Source organism: Stomoxys calcitrans, chromosome 4 (genome assembly GCF_963082655.1).
Source record: "Stomoxys calcitrans chromosome 4, idStoCalc2.1, whole genome shotgun sequence".
Taxonomy (NCBI): domain Eukaryota; kingdom Metazoa; phylum Arthropoda; class Insecta; order Diptera; family Muscidae; genus Stomoxys; species Stomoxys calcitrans.
In genome coordinates, this window is record NC_081555.1 from 32,066,876 (window position 1) to 32,089,941 (window position 23,066).

The 23,066-nt window shown below is 39.2% G+C and overlaps 1 protein-coding gene across 6 annotated transcripts in view; it reads right to left on the reverse strand.

Moving 5' to 3' along the window:
• The window catches only part of LOC106084536 (inhibitory POU protein), a 108,243-nt gene extending 85,843 nt beyond the window's left edge, over positions 1-22,400 (reverse strand). For 5 of the 6 annotated variants that reach the window (XM_013248281.2, XM_013248280.2, XM_013248279.2 and 2 more), the window contains exon 1: positions 11,717-12,871. In XM_013248281.2, the coding sequence (XP_013103735.1) occupies positions 11,717-11,842 (126 nt within the window). In that variant the 5' untranslated portion in view covers positions 11,843-12,871. Of the gene's footprint in view, positions 1-11,716; positions 12,872-22,034 lie in introns of those variants that run through there. The other variant, XM_013248283.2, reaches the window with a different exon arrangement.
• Between the last annotated feature and the right edge of the window lie 666 nt (positions 22,401-23,066).

The window sequence follows — 23,066 nt, forward strand, 5'->3', positions numbered from 1 at the left end:
CTGTCATTCATTTTCAATCGACCACAGACCGAATCTTCGAGAGATTGAAGACAAGAGGCGGATTATAGACGAAACTCTGGCCATTTCTGAGTGGGGTCGAATGAATAGATTCGATTTAAATGTACGCAAGCCGCAGTGCTGTTTGTTGTCCCTCAAACGATTCACTGACATTTTACAATCGTCAATATCTATCGACGGTGTAGATATCGAGCACTCAGAGGCTCTTGATGTTCTGGGCATGAAGATACAATGTCATGTCCGTTGGTCAAAACATCTATTCGAAGTGTCAAAGGAAGCATTCAAGTACTTGGGCTTTCTTAAGCGGTGTAAGAAATTTTTCACTCCCTCTGATCTTTTTAATATTTACACAACGTACATCACACCAAAAATGGAATACAACTTGCAAATATGGGCCGGAGCTTCAAAATCATCCCAGGGGCTGCTTTACAGCATCCCGAGGTGAGCGTTGGTGTTGATTGGAGGTAAGGTATTCAACTCTATTGTTTCCCTTGAGCATCGTCGAAATGTGGGTTATGTGCCGCTGTTCCATCGGCTGTTTGTCACAAATACGAGACTTTCTAAAAGCTCACAACGGTTTGTAATCGATTGGCCATCTGATCGGACCATGCACTGCCGAGAGAATTCTTTTTTCGCTCGAACGGTTTGTATTTGGAATCGACTTCCGGCAGATATATTTCCCACTATCTACGACATCCAGAAAATCCACACAAATGTCAATAAACACTAAACTCAACCAAAGACATGACTGCTGTTTTAGCAAACCTAGGGCTGCTGTATGCAAACATTTCTTACTGCTATTTAAACGAACTAAACTGAGTTCACAAGTCTGCTGTATGCTACTTTTTATGGTTGCCTGTTACTTGTTTTGATTACTTTGGGCATTTTTTTAGAATTCCTTTAGAAATTTTGTTGGAAGAGATGATTTTAATTTGTGAAATATTTCTGTACAGAAGCTACCTGATCCATCCATTGCTGCTGCTACTCTGAAACTGCAGTACTACTGGTGTAATAGCAGAACTACAGCTACAATAGCAGCAAAATTAAATACTAATACTCAGCAGACAATGTTTGCTATTTTCAGCTCACTTTTTTTTTATGAGTGTACTCCCTCTTCCCCCTCTGATCCTTAACTATCCTCCCCAACACAATGCACTGCTTACATAGGGGACATCCCCTGCGTGTTGATTAGTTAAGAAATAAAAAGGTGTCTCATTCGAAACCTTTTCTATTCCTTCCATGTTCCCTATCGTCGCCCCGATTATAACGCAATGGCATGTCCCGCTCCTTTCCATTCTACCATCATCGTAAGTCTGCTGGCCATACCTGATGGTTATAATAGTCAACAGTGCCAGAGTAATCGTGGCCCTCATCGCCGCGCCTATGCCAAGGTAAAATGTTCTTTGAAGTTGTAGTAATGTCCTTAAGTTCATTGCTGTCCACCAAACTGCTGAAGCGTAAGTAAGTTTTGGTTTAATTGTTCTTGTAGAGCAAGTGGACTATCCCCAGATTCGGGCCCCATTTTTAAAACTACGGGACGACTAGACAGTGCCCCATATCTGTACAACTTCTTAGTTCGCTCCTGGATGTGGCACTTCTAATGAAATTTCCTATTCATGATCAGTCTCAAGTATTTGTCTTTGTCGGATATCGAAATCGTGCTGTTGAGGAAATGAGGCGCCCCAAATCGGCCCACCTTCGTGATCCTCATAAACAAGCAGATCTCAATCTTCTCCATGTTTAAATTCACACCCCTAGATCTAACCCAGTATGCCAACCCCCAGAAACCTTTTGGGCCCTTCTTCGTAACAGACGGGTTGAAACCCTCTTTTGTCCGGATCCTTTGTTGCTGTTGTGTAACAGCGTGTTGTATACTGAGGCTGCAGCCCTTTGCCGATAAGGAACTCTATCGGGTCAATCCGTTACGTAAAACCCGCTGCCATGCGATTGGTCAGGATCTGTATTAGACTATTTAAGGTGGCCAATCATAGTCGTGGCGATAAAATACCCACCTATGGCGTGCCTGTGCCACATTGCCAGCTGTACTTATATCCTGTGGTTTACGCAGTCTCTAAGGACCCGGTAAACCTGGTACTGGTCTATTGAATGAAATGGAGTGAATGGAGAATGGCGTAGAGCAAAGGTTAGCATGTCCGCCTATGACACTGAACGCGAGAGTTCGAATCCTGACGAGACCATCAAAAGAAATTTCAGCGGTGGTTTTCCCCTCCTAATGCTGGCAACATTTGTGAGGTACTGGCTATAAAAATGAGGCCTCTTATCATTGAGCTTAAACTTGAATCGGACTGCACTCATTGCTATGCCGCGGTTCGAATACTGGCGAGACCATCAGAACAAAATTTTTCAACGGTGGTTTTCCCCTCCTAATGCTGGCAACATTTGCGAGGTACTACCTGAGGTAATGGCTATAAAAAGGAGGCCTCTTATCATTGAGCTTAAACTTGAATCGGACTGCACTCATTGATATGTGAGAAGTTTGCCCCTGTTCCTTAGTGGAATGTTCATAGGCGAAAATTGCATTTTTGGTCTAATGATTGGATGATGGTCTTTACATTGTTAAAAGATGAATGGCTTAGAATAGTGGCGATGTCCAAAATAACACACAATCCATACCCATTGATTGTATATTGGGTTGCCCAAAAAGTAATTGCGGATTTTTCATATAGTCGGCGTTGACAAACTTTTTCACAGCTTGTGACTCTGTAATTGCATTCTTTCTTCTGTCAGTTATCAGCTGTTACTTTTCTTTAGAAAAAAAGTGTAAAAAAAGTATATTTGATTAAAGTTCATTCTAAGTTTTATTAAAAATGCATTTACTTTCTTTTAAAAAAATCCGCAATTACTTTTTGGGCAACCCAATAGAATGTAGTATGCTACCTGCTAAGAATGGATACACCGGTAGTGAAGTTTGGAAAATTAAAGAAAAAGCAAGAAGACGATTTTTTGGTAAATGGCAACAAGCATGGAAAACCTGCACTAATGGCAGGTACACTAATAACCTCATCCCTGGATACATGCATGGATGAAACCAAGTCACGGAGGACTAAACTTCTACCCAACGAAAGACTTTGTATAAAATAAAAATGGATAAAGTATACATATACAAGTGACATTACATCCATTAAATACGAGATTTAATGTCATTGTATACGAAAGCGCACTTGATCTCGTATGCGTTAATTCGGTCCCTGGTCAGAATGAGATAATCGTATTTAGTTGTAATACGGCTGAAAAACAACAAGGCAGCTGAAACCGATGGGTTAACAGCTGAACTATTTAATATCGGAAGCGATACCCCTACGAGGTGTATTCATAAGCTCTTTAACGCAATCTGGTCAGAATAATAAATACACAGTGATTGGAATCTTGGGCAGTGTTTTGTATGCAAGATAGTTGCCCAAAAAGTAATTGCGGATTTTTCATATAGTCGGCGTTGACAAATTTTTTCAACGGCTTGTGACTCTGTAATTGCATTCTTTCTTCTGTCAGTTATCAGCTATTACTTTTAGCTTGCTTTAGAAAAAAAGTGCGCGAAATTTTGTTTACATTTGTTTGTTTGGCGTCAATTTTAATATGGAGCCTACAAAGGAGCATTTTCGTCATATTTTACTTTATTATTTCCGTAAAGGAAAAAACGCGGAGCAGGTTGCTAAAAAGTTACGAGATGTGTATGGTGATAAAGCCTTAAAAGGAAGACAGTGTCAAAATTGGTTTCGCAAATTCCGTTCTGGAGATTTTTCACTTAAAGATGAGCCACGTTCAGGTCGGCCAAATGAAGTTGATGATGACCAAATCAAAGCATTAATCGAATTGGATCGTCATGTAACTGAGCGTGAGATAGGAGAGAAGTTAAATATACCAAAATCAATCGTTCATTATCACATAAAAAGTCTTGGACTGGTGAAAAAGCTTGATATTTGGGTACCACATGTATTGAAAGAAATTCATTTAACAAACCGAATCAACGCTTGTGATATGCACCTTAAACGCAATGAATTCGATCCGTTTTTAAAACGAATCATAACTGGAGATGAACAATGGATTGTTTACAACAACGTTAGTCGAAAACGATCATGGTCCAAGCATGGTGAACCAGCTCAAACCACTTCAAAGGCTGATATCCACCAAAAGAAGGTTATGCTGTCTGTTTGGTGGGATTGGAAGGGTGTGGTATATTTTGAGCTGCTTCCAAGGAACCAAACGATTAATTCGGATGTTTACTGTCAACAATTGGACAAATTGAATACAGCCATCAAGGAGAAGCGACCAGAATTGGTCAATCGTAAAGGTGTCATATTCCACCAGGACAACGCTAGACCGCACACATCTTTGGTCACTCGCCAAAAACTGAGTGAGCTTGGCTGGGAACTTTTGATGCATCCACCATATAGCCCTGACCTTGCACCATCAGATTACCATTTATTTCGATCTTTGCAGAACTCCTTAAATGGTAAAACTTTCGGCAATGATGAGGCTATAAAATCGCACTTGGTTCAGTTTTTTGCAGATAAAGACCAGAAGTTCTATGAGCGTGGAATACTAAATTTGCCAGGAAGATTGCAAAAGGTTATCGAACAAAATGGCAATTATATATTTGATTAAAGTTCATTCTAAGTTTTATTAAAAATGCATTTACATTCTTTTAAAAAAATCCGTAATTACTTTTTGGGCAACCAATAGAAGACAAGTCAGTATGTGAGAAATAAATATCCATCCCACACAAGCGTGCTATATATGATACAAATAGAAGAGGAGTAAAATCGGTCATAAGAAGACACTGAAGAACTCTGTGTTAAATTCGTACTGGCTTTTAAAAATGTTAGCAATTCACACGAGAAATGCCACAAATATTTCTTGCATACATCAAAGTGTCATCAATCGGGGTAGCTCCAAAGAGCTCAATTCAAATTTGGTTTAGTTTATTATTTTATCATACTTTCTGAGATTTCTCTCTTAAAAATTCATGCACTTGGCGAAGATGGTATGCACATCAGTAGAGCAAATTCATAATTGTTTATAATTTAAAGCATAAGGCATAAAAAAATCTTAACTAAGTAATGGAAAAATTTTAAGCATATTTTTCACTTAAATTTCTTTTCTCTATACCCACACCATAAAATACAAAGCTATTTAAAAGTCGCACCATGTCAAATCGCTCAGCAAGAGCAATGCTACATAAGCCAACAACAGAAATGCAGTGATGCAGACAACTACGGACAAACGAAAAAATAATGACCACCACCCCAAAGTGAAAAGTTGAAAAAATCAACAACTTTGTATTTTAATGAGAAGAAAAAAAGGATCAAAACAATAAAATCTCCAAAAAAGGGACCTGGCGCTACTTTTGTTATTAAAAACAAACAACCACCACCACCAGTGTCATAGCAAATCCCACCAAGTGCGAATCACGCTCCTCAATGATACATACAACAGGATTTGAAATCGCTTAAACTCTAAGCTGGCTGGCTGGCTGGTTGGCTGGCTGTCTTATCTCATTAGGAAAAGATTTATTTCACTGTGGTCTGACATATTTTTTTTTTATTTCACTTTTACAAGTCCTAATTAGCAACAACATTCTTTTTTCCTCTTTCAGATTTCAGAAGAGCAATCAACATAATCAATTAAACGCTGCATTTACAAGGACAATAGGATAGCAAGATAGAACATCCCTTCAAAGTGTGGTAAATTGAAAATAATGGTACTTGGAAATTGGATATAATTGTACGGTCACTTTGAGTGAATTTTGAACAATGAATAGGCAAGTACGAGCATATGCACATTTAGGTCTTATACAAAAATTAACAAAAAATACGCATGAAGTTTATTGCAGGCCTTGGAAATTTTCGAAAACTTCCAATGCCAAGTACAAAAACAAATAAACACACATTTTAATGGACTATTTGATTTCAGTTAGACTTGCATCGGTGCTTAAAGGAATTACAAACTTCACATATTTTGTATTTTTATACTCACTACCATGTGAAAGCAGATGAGGCAGTGCTTGGAGTATTTGAGAGAAAGATACTTCGTAAAATATATGGAGCAATTTGCGTTAACGGTGAAAATAGGCGACGTATGAACCACGAGCTGTATGACGACGATAGCGTAGTTATACGCATCAAAATACAACGGCTGCTTTGGCTAGGTCATGTTGTCAGAATGGATGAAGAAGCTCCAGCAAAGAAGTCTTTGTACGGTGGTACACGCAAACCGGGAAGACCAAAAGCCCGATGGAAAGATCAAGGTGTGGGAGACACCTCGAAACTTGGTGTCAGAAGGTTTAGAATGAGCGCAGAAGATCGAGGCGCTTGGAACGCTATTCTACGCTCGGCTACTGGAACAATTATTCTCTCATAGGCAATTAAAGTAAAGTAATACTCACTACCATAGGATGGGAGAGGCCACCTATGACGCTGAACGCCTGGGTTCAAATCCTGGCGAGACCATCACAAAAAATATTCAGCAGTGTTTATCCCCTCCTAATGTTGGCGACATTTGTAAGGTACTATGCCATGTAAAAACTTCTCCTCATAAGAGATGTCGCAATGCTGCGCGCCGTTCGGACTCGGGTATAAAAAGGAAGTCCCTTATCATTGAGCTTAAGTTTGCCCTGTTCCTTAATGGAATGTTCATGGGCAAAATTTGCAATTTTTACCATAGGATGGGGGTATACTAATCTAGATATTCCATTTGTAACACCTTGAAATATTGATCTGCGACCCCATAAATTATATAAATTCTGAAGCGTCTCGATATTCTGAGTCTATCCAGCCATGTCCGTCCGTTCGTATGTCGAAATCACGATAGCGGTCGAACGTGTAAAGCTACCCGCTGGAAATTTTGTACAAATTTAAACACTGACGCGGTAGCCCTTGCCAATGAAGAAATCCATCAGGTCAATCCGGTATGTACAACCGGGATTGCAAATGCGACATATCATTTAAGATTTGGATACAGGCCCTATATAAACCGTTTCCCGGATTTGACCTCTTGAGCCCTTAGAAGCCCCAATTTTTACCCAATTTGGCTGAAATTTGGAACAACGACTTGAGTTATGACTTCCAACATCCGTGCCAAGTGTGATCCGAATCGGTCTATGAGCAGATATAGCCCCCATATAAACCGATCCCCCGATTTGACTTTTTGAACCCTTAGAACCCACAATTTTCATCTAATTTGGCTGAAATTTGGAATAAATACTTGAGTTATAACTTCCAACATCCATGCCAAATATGATCCCAATGGGTCTATAAACAGATATAGCCTCCAATATAAACCGATCCCCGGATTCGACTTCTTGAGCCCTTAGATGCCTCAATTTTCATCCGATTTGGCTGAAATTTAGAACAAAGACTTGAGTTATGACTTCCAACATCCATTCCAAATATTATCTGATCCGGTCTATAAACCGATATAGCCCTCATATAAACCGATTCTCGGATTTGAGCTCTAGAGCGCTTATAAGCCTCAATTTTCATCCGATTTGGCTGAAATTTGGAAAAAAGATTTGTGTTATGATTTCCAATACCCATGCCAAGTATGATCCGAATCGGTCTATAAACAGATATAGCCCCTATATAAACCAATTTTCACCTGATTTGTCTGAAATTTGGCCCAAACCTATCTTATGACTCACAACATCAGTGCCAAGTTTTATCGGAATCGGACAACTTAATAATAATGGCCACCCCAAGTACCGACATTTAGGAGTGGTCTTGGATAGGAAACTTAACTGGAAGTGTCACATTCAGGAGCGTACTGAGAAGACTCACAGATGTTGGGCACTATGTAGACGGGCCGTAGGTTCGAAATGGGTCCTGAGTCCAAGCATAGTCCAATGGCTCTACAGAAGCATGATAAGACCAATACTCACTTACCCCTCAGTAGTTTGATGGACTGCTATGAAGAAAAAGTGCATCATAAGGACCATACAACATGTTCAGAGAACATGTTGTCTTGGCAAAGGCGGAGCGATGAGGACCACGCCTATTAGGGCAATGGAGACTATTCTAGATATCCGACCCAATGACATACAGATAAAAATTGAGGCAGCCACTGGGGCTATGAGACTTAAGGCGATGGGAGAATGGATTGAGGATGGGAGCAGCTCATACCATCGCGGTATAATCGAGGCGACGATAGGAAACCTGGTGGGAAGGGAAGAGGTTTCCGATCGAATACCTGAGACGACACTTGAGGTCGAGTGCGAGGTACTGCTGCCAGCGGCACAGGCTTGGACGGACGGAATCCTAGTATTGCCATCTGAAAAATCATGTTACACGGATGGATCAAACCTAGAGGACAGAGTGGACCTGGGGGTCTACATTGAGAACCCAGGGACTAAGATCCGCCTAACCATAATACGGTCCTGAAGGCGGAGATCCCCGCGACCATGGAATGCGTGAGGTGGTGTGGTGTTAACCCGAGGACGTCGAGTATGAACATCCTTACAGTAAAAGGCAATAACAACCAGGACGGTAAGATTACGAACAGTCTGGGAATGTAAGAAGGAGATCAACGCTTTCTCTGAGGATGGCACAATCTGCATCCTTTGAGTGCCGGGCCATAGCGTAATAAGGGTGAATGAAAGGGCAGACGATGAGACTTTGGGGCATTTCAAATGTCATTGCCCGGCTTTCGCGGCTAGCAGACACCAGTGAGTCTTGCCAGATGCAGACTGAAGGTACCAGGGGAAGATTTAATATTATTAGACCCATATGACATACCAAAATCGTGATTCTGTTCCTAACACTTAATTTAGTTTAATTTTATTTTTTTAATCGTATTTTATTTACTTTATTTTATTTAGGTTAGGTTAGGTTGAAAAGAGGCCGCAGATGTTAATCTGCCCCAAGCCACTATGGACATACACCTAAGCCAGTAATCGGCTTGTTGATGGCATGCCTACGCAAATCCCTCCTCAGTCAGCAGTGGCGATAAAATGTTCACATTTTTAAAAGCTTTTGGTTTTGCGTAGAAAGGACGTAAGGCTTATGGGTCTGAAAGCCTTTGGTGTCGCATAACTTGCCTTGCCGGGCTTGGGTATCGGAGTATATAGTGGTCCCAATATTGGGCAGATGAGGCGCCAGATAGTCTGCCTCTTTCTGTAGTAACGCCGGAAAATTCCATCAGGTCCGGGTGACTTGAATGGTTTGAAGCTCCTCAAGGATTCCTTCACCAGAAATTCCGTAATTATAAACCTTCGATCAACGTCATTATTCCAAGATGCCGATGTCTCCGTGAGCCCCTTCGTATCCTGTGGAAAATGGGTTTTCATCAAAAGCCTCAACATGTCCTCCGTTGTCTCTGCTCTCAATCCCATGTCGTCTATTAAAGATTCAGTTTGGACATGGGTTTTTGAGGGAAACTTTTTTATCTTGGCAGCGTCATTAAAGCTATCGACCTGTTCGCAGAAAAGCTTCCAGGAGGCACGTTTTGCCGCTCTGGTAATCTTATTGTAGTCCTTGAACCGTGTGTAATACACACCCCAATTAACGTCCGCTTTTTTACGACGTGCTCTATTAAAAAGTCTGCGGACCTATTTCCCAATATTGCGAATCTCCCCGGTCTTCCAAGGTTTTTCTTGGACTGATTTCCTTTCCAACTATGTGCAGTCCTACCCACCAGTGCAGTCTCAATCCTGTTGACATTTTCGTCAATCTCTTCTATGCTTGGACAATCTAAATTATCTTGCCCAAGTCTTCTTCTGAGTAGCCTTCCGAATTTTGTCCAGTTGGCGCTGGCCGTGCTATTCTAACCCTAATGTAGCGATGGTCAGAGAAAGAGTGTTCCATGGGGACCCTATAATCCTGAACCTTATAGATAAGATTTTCCGAACATATCGTCACTTCTAATACCTCCTCCCTAATCCTATTAACAAAGGTAGCGGTGTTACCAATATTAAGTGTTATTAGGTCGTTGGTATTCAAGAACTCTGCCAGGGCTTGGCCCCGCTTATTAATGATGGTACTACCCCACGAAATGTGATGAGAGTTCGCATCGCACCCTATTAGTACCTCGTTCCTATCTGTTTTACTTTCCTCACCAGCTGTTGCAGCTCCGACGTGGGTGGCGGTGTTGGAGAGTCGAAAGGTAGATGTCAGGTATGTTCCACCGTCTCCCTGTCTCACCACTGTTGCATTCGACGTTGACAACTCTGGGGAAAATATATATAATTCAATTTTTATGACAAATAACGCAGGTCCTCGGCTGAGTACCAGTGTTAGCATAGAATAATTGGTAGTTGAAATGGTTCAGTCCAGAAACTTTGTTCCGGGTCGTCCATGGCTCCTGAATTAAGGCAATATGCCTTTGCTGATTTTCTCCATCAGAGCGTGTGTAGCGGTCTCGCTCCGGTGGAGGTTTATCTGGATTACCTCAATCATTGGTCCTCTGGTAAATGGACATCTTGGGAATAAGTGATGATCTCATCGTCTGATCCCTGTTATTTAGACGGCATTGACTTTCCTGTCACTGCACTGCCTGATGCCATCGTTTTAGGATATTTGCCTAGTCTAGCCTTCCGACTCCTTATAAAGTCGGTAATGGTTCCATCGTCGGGTCCCTGTTCGTTAAGCTGGATTGGGTTTCCATTCCCTGTACTGCCTGATTGTTAATACTAGGATCTATGCCTATCTTAGCCTTCCAAATCTTAAGTAAATGGGTAAAAAAGTTACTTCGGAAAAAAATAGAATGAGATTTTCTGTTATTTTCAGCATTCAGTTGGAAAGGTGTTATATACGCACATTAGGGATATATCCATCCATATCCATATCCAGGGGTATATCCATCCACAATCAGATTAAAAATTGCCGACGATTTTTTTGCTGTTTATTGTCAGGCATTTCTTTTGTTTAAAAATTTCGACGAACATCAAAGATTTACAAATTTCTCAGTAGATTTGCTAGTGGTCAAATATGTTGTTAACGTTATGTTACAGCGTAATCTCAACATGTTGAGAGACATGGCAAATAATTTGGAGAAGGGAAACTTTTAATACAATTTCAAAGTCTGTTTGCGCTTTCTTTTTTGGTCTTAAAATCTTATTTAAACGAACGGTTCAGATTAACAAAATGGTCTATAGCCGGCCAATATGCTGCAATGAAATCTAAAGACAATTTCAAGGGTTTTATTCATCTCTGTTAGTCTAACTCAAGGATATGTAGTTATCAAAAAAAAATCAAAATGTTTGTTTTTCAGTGGTTTTAATTATTTTTGTTTTTTTTTTTTGCACCAATTTATCGTTAAATCTTCGATGATCTTAATTTTAAGGGTTTGCCAACTCCTAATTTTCCTAAACCAAAAAAATCCGCGAGAAACTTTTCCCCCTCAAAAAATATAAATCTCATAATTTTGTAACAGAATTCATTCAATACAAAAGAAACCTTAAATACATAGTTTCATGTTTCATTTTTGAAACTTTAAAATTTTCTAAGTACGAGTACATCATTCATGTAGGCCAATTTAATGTGCAACTTTTGTACAGCAACAACATGGCAATGTTGGAGATATGATTTGATTTGAATAATTCATTATTACTCTGTGCGTTGTTTGGATGTCTATGCGGGTGTGGGTGTGTGCAAATGAATGAATGAACGAACGAACGAACGAACGATACAACAAACTCCATTTTATGCTTTAATTTGCATTAATTTTTAATTGAATTGTAAATGCTTACCGAAGGATTTGGCATGCAGCGCCTCATTTGCTCGGAACTTCGATAGGAAGGACTGTAGCGACCGGGAAAACAACTGGGCGCCGACATTTTCATTTTATCCGTCGATGAGTACATCGACATGGTCATGCAGCCTCCCACGAAATCTTCTTCTAGTTTGAACGCCCTGGAGGCGTCAAAAGTCGTTGGAGAGTAAATTTTGAAGCACTTTTAAACAATTTCAAGCACAAATCCTGCTTACAACAAGCAGGACAACACAAATTAACAAATTTTCGAAATCTTTTGCGTTGGGCCCCTGGAAAGGCCAATTTAAATTCTTTGCTTTTCTTCTTTTGTTGATTTATTTTCTCCAGCGATATCCTTTGCTATTTTGTTTGCTATGGTATATGGATTAAGCGTTGGCACTCTAGAACGCACTCACTGACACACACACTCGCGTTTGCGATTTTTTTCTCTATATTTCTTAAATTTATTAATGCACAATTAACGGACGCAACAACACTTCTTGTGAGTATGGGGGAGGGGGGGGAGGTGAAATGGATTCGGCCCCTATATATCCTTGGATCTTTAGTATTTGTTTTATAAATTTTCTTCACTTTCCCTTAGGATTTTGGGATGCAGTTGTAGTATGTTGTTGGTATGCTGGCTGGCTGGTTGGCTGGCTAGCTGTATGGGATATGCAAATCATTCGTTTACCGTCGCCGCCGCCACCAGATATGAAACTTTAATTATAAAATTGATCACAATTGATAATGAAATAACGAATGCTAACTATGAATCACAAATAAGCTTGATAAATTATAAAGTAGGTTGTTTGGCTGCTTCGTTGGCTGGCTGACTGACTTGACTGCCTGCGTGGCTGGCTGTTCGGTCGGTCGGTTGGTTGGTTGGTTTGTTGGTCTGGTGGTGGTCGTCGTAGTCGTCGGCCGCTTGGATAACAAACACGCACTGTTATGGGTATAATTATTGTATCTCGAGAAGGATTTGGCCCACGAGTGAGTCGCCTTGCCTTGCCAAGAACATGAAGACGAAGTAGAAGAAGAAGAACAACAACAAGAACAAGCAGAGGCAGACAGTAAGTGTAAGTAAGTGTAGATATCTATCTGTATCTGTATCTGCTGCTATTGTTTAAACTAAACGGACCCGAACAGATTTCACAACTAGACAACAGCCGTGTGATAAAGAATTCTATGATGAGTTTTACTAACTCCAGTTTATTTTGGGGAGGACATGTTTCCATAATTTATAAGAGGCGTGCCCAGGCGCTGATGGTCCACCCCCATTTTGCATGGCCAAAAAGGAGCACATCAAGTGTCTCTGCCGCACAAGGGTCTCAATCCTCATTGGTTCATCATGCATTTTGTATGACAAACGGAAGTTGCTCGTTAGCTTTTCATCTCCACTACAACTATGTATGCACAGTACCCAGTGGTTGTGGTGTGTGCTTGTTTATATGTATGTGTGTGTGTACGTGAGGCAGCACAACATTTTAATACACTCTTACACACACACACACACTTTTATTCAATCATTGTGAACATGCAAAGCTTTTTTCTCCACTTTCACTGCTACACACACATATACATGGACAAAAAGAAAGAGAGCATACACTGCAACACATACATAAACAAATTCCAAAGACTCTGGTATATTTGATGTTCGGTCATGCGCTCTCGCTGGCTACAGCATTTGGATTGAAAGTCGTCGCATATTTCCAACGCACAGCGGATACTCTAAGTGTAGACGACAGAGGCCTCCACTGCGAACGGATGTTTTCAACGGTGACGACCAACCAACCGACCGACCGCCTTAATCCAGCTCAACCACCAGCAACAGCCTTGCCTAGGCGATATTACAACCCAAACCAAATTCGATAGTTGGGTACAAGAGATTAAAGCAACGTTTCTAGTATTTTTATATGGTGTTTTGTTGTTTTGTTTTTCTTTCTGTCTTCGATTGTGATTTGTTTTTGAAATGTAGTGGCAATTATTTGCTAACAATTCCTGGATGCTAGCTACCCAAATACCAAACGAGTACATCATCAATTCATTTTCATTGCTTTTTTCTTCTCTTTTGGTTTTGTGTGTGTGTTTTTTTTTTTTTACATTGGAATATTTAACGAGATATTCACATCCGTTTGTTCTTAACTCGGTTACGCCAAATTCACTTCTGAATTCCGTTTCGTCGATAGATTCAGAGTTTCATCGTTGTGTACATTGGGCGGAATCACTCTTACATACATATCTCTCAACATGTCAATATGTATATTTGCATATACATATACACAAACAAAAGTAATGTCTTTGGCGAGGATAAGAATACTACGGAAAAGTCCGACGGCATATCGCAGAGTAAAGCTTTAAAAAAATTAAACATATAACAAGTAAAAGGGTGCCTAGTTCCGATGGACCGAATCTTGGGAACCCGCCACCATGGATTCTGCTAAAAAATTTTACAAAATAAATTTTTTTGAAGGTCATAATTTTATTCTACATACCAAACTTTTGTCAAACCAGCAAAAATTAAAGCTTCTAGGAGCCGAACAAGGATGATCCAAAGACCGGTTTAAATGGGAGATTATAAACTGATCTGGGCCGCATTTGGCACACAGTTGTTGAAAGTCGTATGCAAAATCGGACAAAAATTGCGACTTGTAAGGACTCAAGAAGTCAAATCGGGAGATCGGTTTATATGGAAGCTATATCAGGTTATAGACCGACACAGATATTGGAAGTCATAACAGAACATTTCGTGCAAAGTTTCAGCCAAATCGGACAAAAATTGCGGCTACCCGAGGGGCTCAAGAAGTCAATCGGTTTATATGGGAGCTATATCAGATTATAGACCGATTCGAACCGTACTTAGCACAGTTGTTGGAAGTCATAACGGAACACTACATGCAAAATTTCGGGCAAATCGGACAAAACTTACGGATTGAAAGGGCTCAAGAAGTCAAATCGGGAGAACGGTTTATATGGGAGCTATATTAAGTTAAGGACCGATTTGGTCCGTACTAGGCACAGTTGTTGGAAGTCATAACAGAAGACTACATACAAAATTTCAGCCAAATTGGAAAAAAATTGCGGCTTCCAGGGGCTCAAGAAGTCAAATCGGGAGATTGGTTTATATGGGAGCTTTATCAGGTTATAGACCGATTTGGACCGTACTTGGCGCAGTTGCTGAAAGTCATAACAGAAGAACTATTTGCAAAATTTCAGCCAAATTGGACAAAAACTGCGGCTTCCAGGGGCTCAAGGAGTCAAATCGGGAGATCGGTTTATATGGGAGCTATATCAGGTTATAGACCGATTTAATTAGTTCTTGGCGCAGTTGTTGGAAGTCATAAGAAAACACTACATGCAAAAATTCAGTTAAATCGGACAAAAATTGATGCTTCCAGTCGCTCAAGAAGTCAAATTTGGAGATCGGTTTATATGGGAGCTATATCAGGTTATGAACCGATTTGGACCGTACTAGGCTGTTTGAAGTCATAACAAAACATTACATGCTCAATTTCAGCCAAATTGGTCAAAAATTGCGGCTTGTAAGGACTCAAGAAGGCAAATCGGGAGACCGGTTTATATGGGAGCTATATCAGGTTAATTGCGGCTTTCAGAGGCTCAAGAAGTCAAATCGGGAGATCGTTTATATAGGAGCTATATCTAAATCTAAACCGATATGGCTCCTTTGCAATCCCCAACCACCTACATCGATATTAAGTATCTGTACAAAATTTCATGCGGCTAGCTTTACGCGTTCGGCATCTATCGTGGTTTCGACAGACGTGCGGACTCAGAACGTCGAGACGATCAAGAATATATATACTTTATGGGGTCTTAGACGAATATTTCGAGGCATTACAAACGGAATGACTAAATAAGTATATCCCCATGGTATGGTGGTGGGTATAAAAAGAATTTCCCTTTTTTGTGATTTGATTTGTAAGCATGAGAAAGAAATTAAAATTGTAACTGAACGGGAAAAAGGCCAAATGGTTTTGTAAGGAACGGTAAAAACTTGGCAATGGTAGGTTAGATTGGGTTTAAGTGGCAGTCTGCCATTAGACTGACTTAGACGTTTTCGTCCATTGTGATACCACAGGAACAGAAGAAGTATGATGCCTTCTAGTGCCTACCATAGAACCATCCAGATCGCATCCGCTACATTCGCTAAATCAGACAGGTTCTCAAAGAAATGAGAACCTAAAGCGGAACTCCTTCGATGTTCTCACAGCTTCTGCAAAAGTCGTTGCTGGCAACCTTCAATCAGTCAGCATGTTTACCGATTAGATAGTGACTTATCATGAGGGACACTATGACTGAGACGTCTGTTCTAGCCAATGACAGCAAAGCAGTAGACCTCTTCAAGTCTAGAATAGGCCACATAGTTTTGGAACAACGAATGATAGATGATCACAAAGAGGCGGTTGTGATCATCTATCATTCGTTGTCCTTCGGGCTTGTTCCTAAAACATAGCTTACATGTCGCTAGAGGCATACCCACAGATTCCAGTATCCCTGGAATGTGTAGGTTAGGGACTAACTCGCAACCTCGACCGCTTAACTATTCCCGGAGATATATCGGTGGCCAGGCACCCAGAATTGGTGGATTTTGAACTGTTCAGCCATCTCGATGAGAGATCTGCGACAGTCGAGGGCGCTTTTTGTATTCAGAAATACGTTTTCCAGGGATTTAATAACCGACTTGTTGTTTGAGAAGATATTTTCACCTATCGTCGTAATGACCTTATATCTTAGCCATTCCACCACTTCCTTATTTGCAAGAATCCCCGCTTGATACACACTGCAGTGGTCGGGTAATCTTTTCGATATGACCAGTTCTAGATCTTTAGAGTACACCCCAAAGCCCACCTGGTCGTCTAATTTATAACCATCCGTATAGAAGTCTATGTAACTTCTGTTACCAGGGATATTGTAGTTCCAATCGGTTCTATCAGGAATAGTGGTACAGTACTTTTTATCAAAAAGCGGCTCAGGTAGGGTGTAATCCACACTGCCTGGAACATCGGATATTGTATCAAGGATAACGCACTGTCCGTGGCCGCTACATGAACAATGAGAAAGCTCCCTTAACCTCACGGCAGTGGTCGCTGCAATTTGTCTAGCCACAATGTTCAGAGGCATTCGATGTAGCATTAAATTCAGTGCATCAGATGTGTCGTCCTCAGTGTGGCTGTGGTGCACAAACTAGCCATCCGTTGGATTCGGTTAAGTATTGAACAGTATGTGGACTTTTGAAGCGCCGTCCACCAGATCACAACACCATATAGCATTATAGGTCTGACAACTGCAGTATATACCCAATGCATGACACGCGGTCTAAACCCCCAACTATTGCCAATGACTCTCTTGCAGGTGTATAGGGCAGGAGTGGCCTTTCTTGCCCTTTCCAAAATGTTGGATTTGAAGTTCAATTTTTTGTTTAACAAAACACCCAGGTATTTTGCGCTTTCTGTAAATGGAACATTTTCTCCTCCCAAGGAGACAGGTGCCACTGTAGGCAACTTGTATCTCCTGCTGAAAAGAACTACTTCCGTCTTGCACGAATTTTCGCCTAGACCACTTTCCGCAGCCAACTTCGCTGTCGTACGTAGAGCTTCCTGAAGTATATCTCTAAGAAACTTTCACCTAAACACAATACGCGACCACTTTTACACCTTTTTTTCCAGAGACAATAATATATTGTTAATGGCTACATTCCAAAGTAGAGGAGAGTAGAGCCTTGCCTAATGGCTAAGGCAGCTTTCTCTCTGGTCATGTGGCTACGAACTCCTTAATACTCCTTAATACAATGTCCGATGTTCCAGGCAGTGTGGATTGTACTCTGCCTGAGCCACTTTTTAATGAAAAAAAAGTACTGCACCACAGTTCCTGGTAAAACCGATTGGAACTACTACATTCCTGGTAAAAGTAGTAACATAGACTTATATACGGATGGTTTCAAACTAGACGACCAGATGGGCTTTGGGATGTACTCTAAAGAACTAGAGCTGGTCACATCGAAAAGATTACCCGACCACTGCAGTGTGTACCAAGTAGAGATCCTTGCAATTAAGGAAGTGGTGGAATGGCTAAGATATAATGTCATTACGACGATTGGCATAAATATCTTCTCAGACAGCCAGGCAGCCATTAAATCCCTGGAGAACGTATTTCTGAACACAAAAACCGCCCTCGACTATCGCAGATCTCTCAACGAGATGGCTGAACAGTTCAAAATTCACCTGTTCTTGGTGCCGGGCCACAAAGATATCTCCGGGAATTGTAAAGCGGACATGCTTGCGAGACTAGGATCTACCTTACACATTCCAGGGGAACTGGAATCTGTGGGTATGCCTTTAGCGACATCAAAGCTAAGTTTTCAGGATCAGACCTGAAGGGCAACGAATGATAGATGGTCACAAAGAGGGCACTATGAGCATTCCAAAACTATGTGGCCTAATATAGAGTTGAAAAGGTCTACCGCTTTGCTGTCATTGGCTAGAACAGACAGGAAAACTTGCTGACACACTGAAGGATGCCAGCAACGACTTTCGCAGAAGCTGTGAGGGCATCGAAGAAGAAGAGACTATAGAACACCTTCTGTGTGTGTGTCCCGCACTAGCATTCAGAAGGAGTTCCACTTTAGGTTCTCATTTCTTTGAGAACCTGTCTGATTTAGCGGATGTGAACATTCGCAAGTTATTGGGCTTTTTAAAGCGATCTGGATGATTCAACGATAGGAACTAGAAGGCATCTTCCTTCTTCTGTTCCTGTGGTATCACAATGGACGAAAACGTCTGAGTGAGTATGATGGCAGACTGCCACTTAAACCTAACCTAACCTATCTCTATCCGTTCTCAAATGGCATAGTTTTTTTCCCAATGTGCGCTGGGCGTTACATAGAAGAGAATGCCATAAAGTATGACGCGCATTAAAACATCCTAGGACCCGGCAATTATGGCCTGACAGTAAGCCACTAATGTCGGGCCTACTGTCAGCCAGCAGTACCGGACCTGAGTGCTGTCCCCATACATTCCATGTTGAAGTGACTAGCGCCAGGAGCAGGCGAGATGGGTATGGTATGTCACGAAGGCCAGTCCCCACCCACATTCTGTATGCGTGACAACTGTGCAGGCTGCAGGTGTCGATCAGCTTTTTGTCCTAGATCGCTGCAACCATTATGTTTTCTGACTCATAAAGTCCACTATTTCGTCGATCTTGCCTCGGAGAGCAGTGCAATTCAATTGCATGAAAGATGCACTCCGCGGCATTGGCTCATCCATATTGGGTCTGGGGTGTTGCTGTTGCGTATATTGCCACACGGAAGAAGTTGAAGGGGTTACATAATACGAGGAAGCATGTGACCCACTACTGTCACCGTTAGCACAACACCTTGCAAGTTATTCAATGAGACTATACTCCTGTAGTGATGTACTTGTTACACCGCACCGACACCGACAGATGATGGAGGTTGTTTAAATTTGTTTGCAACAAACTAGCGTATCAAAATGTTGAACAAAAGATGCAATCTGTCCTTGTATTCAAAACGAGGGTCGGAGGGCGAATCAGAGTTGAGAATGATTACTCCGAACCGGAATCCGAAGCTTTGTAAATTACACTGGTCAAAAAAAAAAAGGTTGGCAGTTTCCTCAGATATATGAGTTGTTTATATCTCAATTTCATAATATACAACTACGTCATCAGTACAAGCCATGTGTTCCTTTTATTATATGTCAGAAATGCGTGGGTTGTCTACGGATATGTTTCAGTGAAAAAAGAGATGTCATTGAATCCGTAGAACCCATGACTTAGCGATTAGATTTGCAAATAATTTTTGCTAAGTATTTTTTTTATGAACCATTAGTGGCCAATGTGGCGTATGATGTATGGCATACCTGGGCATAATTAACGAAAATTAATCATACACACCCATGTGCAATAAACTAAATAAAGAAATCATTTTGAATGGTTGGTGCGGTGTCAAAGTTTCTTAAGACAAAATTAAAATGAAATTTTCTCTAAAGACAAAATTTCCATGAAATTTTCTCTAAAGACAATATATCCATGAAATTTTCTCTACAGACAAAAAGTCCATACAATTTTCTCTACAGACAAAATTTCATGGAAAGGCCAAATTTTTTATGAAATTTTCTCTAAAGACAAAATTTCCATAAAATTTTCTCTAAAGACAAAATTTCCAGAAAATTTTCTCTAAAGACAAAATTTCCAGAAAATTTTCTCTAAAGACAAAATTTTCATAAAATTTTCTCTAAAGACAAAATTTTCATGAAATTTTCTCTAAAGACAAAATTTCCATGAAATTTTCTCTAAAGACAAAATTTTCAGAAAATTTTCTCTAAAGACAAAATTTCCAGAAAATTTTCTCTAAAGACAAAATTTCCAGAAAATTTTCTCTAAAGACAAAATTTCCAGAAAATTTTCTCTAAAGACAAAATTTCCAGAAAATTTTCTCTAAAGACAAAATTTCCAGAAAATTTTCTCTAAAGACAAAATTTCCAGAAAATTTTCTCTAAAGACAAAATTTCCAGAAAATTTTCTCTAAAGACAAAATTTCCAGAAAATTTTCTCTAAAGACAAAATTTCCAGAAAATTTTCTCTAAAGACAAAATTTCCAGAAAATTTTCTCTAAAGACAAAATTTCCAGAAAATTTTCTCTAAAGACAAAATTTTCTGGAAATTTTGTCTTTAGAGAAAATTTTCTGGAAATTTTGTCTTTAGAGAAAATTTTCTGGAAATTTTGTCTTTAGAGAAAATTTTCTGAAAATTTTGTCTTTAGAGAAAATTTCATGGAAATTTTGTCTTTAGAGAAAATTTCATGAAAATTTTGTCTTTAGAGAAAATTTCATGGAAATTTTGTCTTTAGAGAAAATTTCATTGAAATTTTGTCTTTAGAGAAAATTTCATGGAAATTTTGTCTTTAGAGAAAATTTCATGGAAATTTTGTCTTTAGAGAAAATTTCATGGAAATTTTGTCTTTAGAGAAAATTTCATGGAAATTTTGTCTTTAGAGAAAATTTCATGGAAATTTTGTCTTTAGAGAAAATTTCATGGAAATTTTGTCTTTAGAGAAAATTGAAATTTTGTCTTTAGAGAAAATTTCATGGAAATTTTGTCTTGATAGAAAATTTCATGGAAATTTCGTCTTTAGAGGAAATTTCATGGAAATTTTGTCTGTAGAGAAAATTTCATGGAAATTTTGTCTGTAGAGAAAATTTCATGGAAATTTTGTCTTTAGAGAAAATTTCATGGAAATTTTGTCTTTAGAGAAAATTTCATGGAAATTTTGTCTTGATAGAAAATTTCATGGAAATTCTGTCTTTAGAGAAAATTTCATGGAAATTTTGTCTTTAGAGGAAATTTCATGGAAATTTTGTCTGTAGAGAAAATTTCATGGAAATTTTGTCCTTAGAGAAAATTTTCTGGAAATTTTGTCTTTAGAGAAAATTTCATGGAATTTTTGTCTTTAGAGAAAATTTCATGGAAAATTTGTCTTTAGAGAAAATTTCATGGAAATTTTGTCTTTAGAGAAAATTTCATGGAAATTTTAGAGAAAATTTTCTCTAAAGACAAAATTTCCAGAAAATTTTCTCTAAAGACAAAATTTCCAGAAAATTTTCTCTAAAGACAAAATTTCCAGAAAATTTTCTCTAAAGACAAAATTTCCAGAAAGTTTTCTCTAAAGACAAAATTTCCAGAAAATTTTCTCTAAAGACAAAATTTCCATGAAATTTTCTCTAAAGACAAAATTTCCATGAAATTTTCTCTAAAGACAAATTTTCCATGAAATTTTCTCTAAAGACAAAAATTCCATGAAATTTTCTCTAAAGACAAAATTTCCAGAAAATTTTCTCTAAGGACAAAATTTCCATGAAATTTTCTCTACAGACAAAATTTCCATGAAATTTCCTCTAAAGACAAAATTTCCATGAAATTTTCTATCAGGACAAAATTTCCATGAAATTTTCTCTATAGACAAAATTTCCATGAAATTTTCTCTAAAGACAAAATTTCCATGAAATTTTCTCTAAAGACAAAATTTCCATGAAATTTTCTCTAAAGACAAAATTTCCATGAAATTTTCTCTAAAGACAAAATTTCTATGAAATTTTCTCTAAAGACAAATTTTCCATGAAATTTTCTCTAAAGACAAAATTTCCATAAAATTTCCTCTAAAGACAATATCTCTATTAAAGACAATATTTCAATAAAATTTTCTAATCAAAAAATGAATTTAAACCCAAATTAAGCCAAAAATTAAGTTGTCACTGAAACTACTTTTCAATAAGTTTTTCACTTACCAAGGTTTTTAAGAGAGCAAGCATTTAAAATTGTTCCAAGCTCTTCGGTCTTGTGCGGAATTGCTCCAATTTTTAACATCAAACTTCAAAATCTTATCCTTGACCTGATTTTTCCATTGAAGTTTCGGTCTTCTGGTGTTGGCGCGAATAATGAGTTCCTATTCAAATGTCTTTCTGGCTACAGCTTCTTTCTAATGATCATAAGATGATCAGGTAACGTAGGCACCTGCTGTCTTTTTCAGTATTCCCTAAGCATGCACCCCTAAAACAGGCAGTATTAACGGCCCATTTATTGTTAAATTCAATTAAGTTTTTTGTCGTTGCTCATCTAAAGTGTGTGTTGTTCTAAATAAAAAATCATCCAGTTTGGGAGTCTTGCGTTCAACTAAAAAACAAAATATAAGATACAAAATAAGAAATTAAGGCAAAATTCTATGAACTTCAAATAAAAAAACTATACAAAATTTAGTCACATGTTATTTAAAGATTAAAAAAAAATACAAATTTTCTCTAAACAATATTTCTTTAGAAAAAATGTTATGCAAATATCCTTTCTTTCTAAGAAATGTTGTATTTAAAGAAAATTTCTTCGGGTCTTTAGGAGAAATTTTAGTGATGGCATGCAAAGCAGTTGTTGTGCTGTGCAGTCTACTGAAAACATGCTTATGCTCGGCGAATGCAAGTTCTCCAACCAGGCTCGGGTGGAGTAATCCCTCAAGCTTCTTAGCTACTGATGAGAGAAGGGAGATCGGTCTGTACAACTCCCCCTTACTGGGTTCCTTTTAAGTCTTCAGAAGCGGGATCACTCTTCTCATCTTCCAGATATCGGGTACTATAAGAGTGGTCAGAGACAGCTTTAGGATAGTTGTAAGGTACTCGACTCCAGGTAGATCCAGATTCTTCAGCCTCAGTGTAGCGATTCCGTCGAGGCCCTGCGATTTGGAAAACTTGGCTCCACTTCGTCCACGGTAAATTGTGATGGCTGTCCATAGGCTCGGAGACCACTGATGCGACGAATGGCTCTCCTCCTAG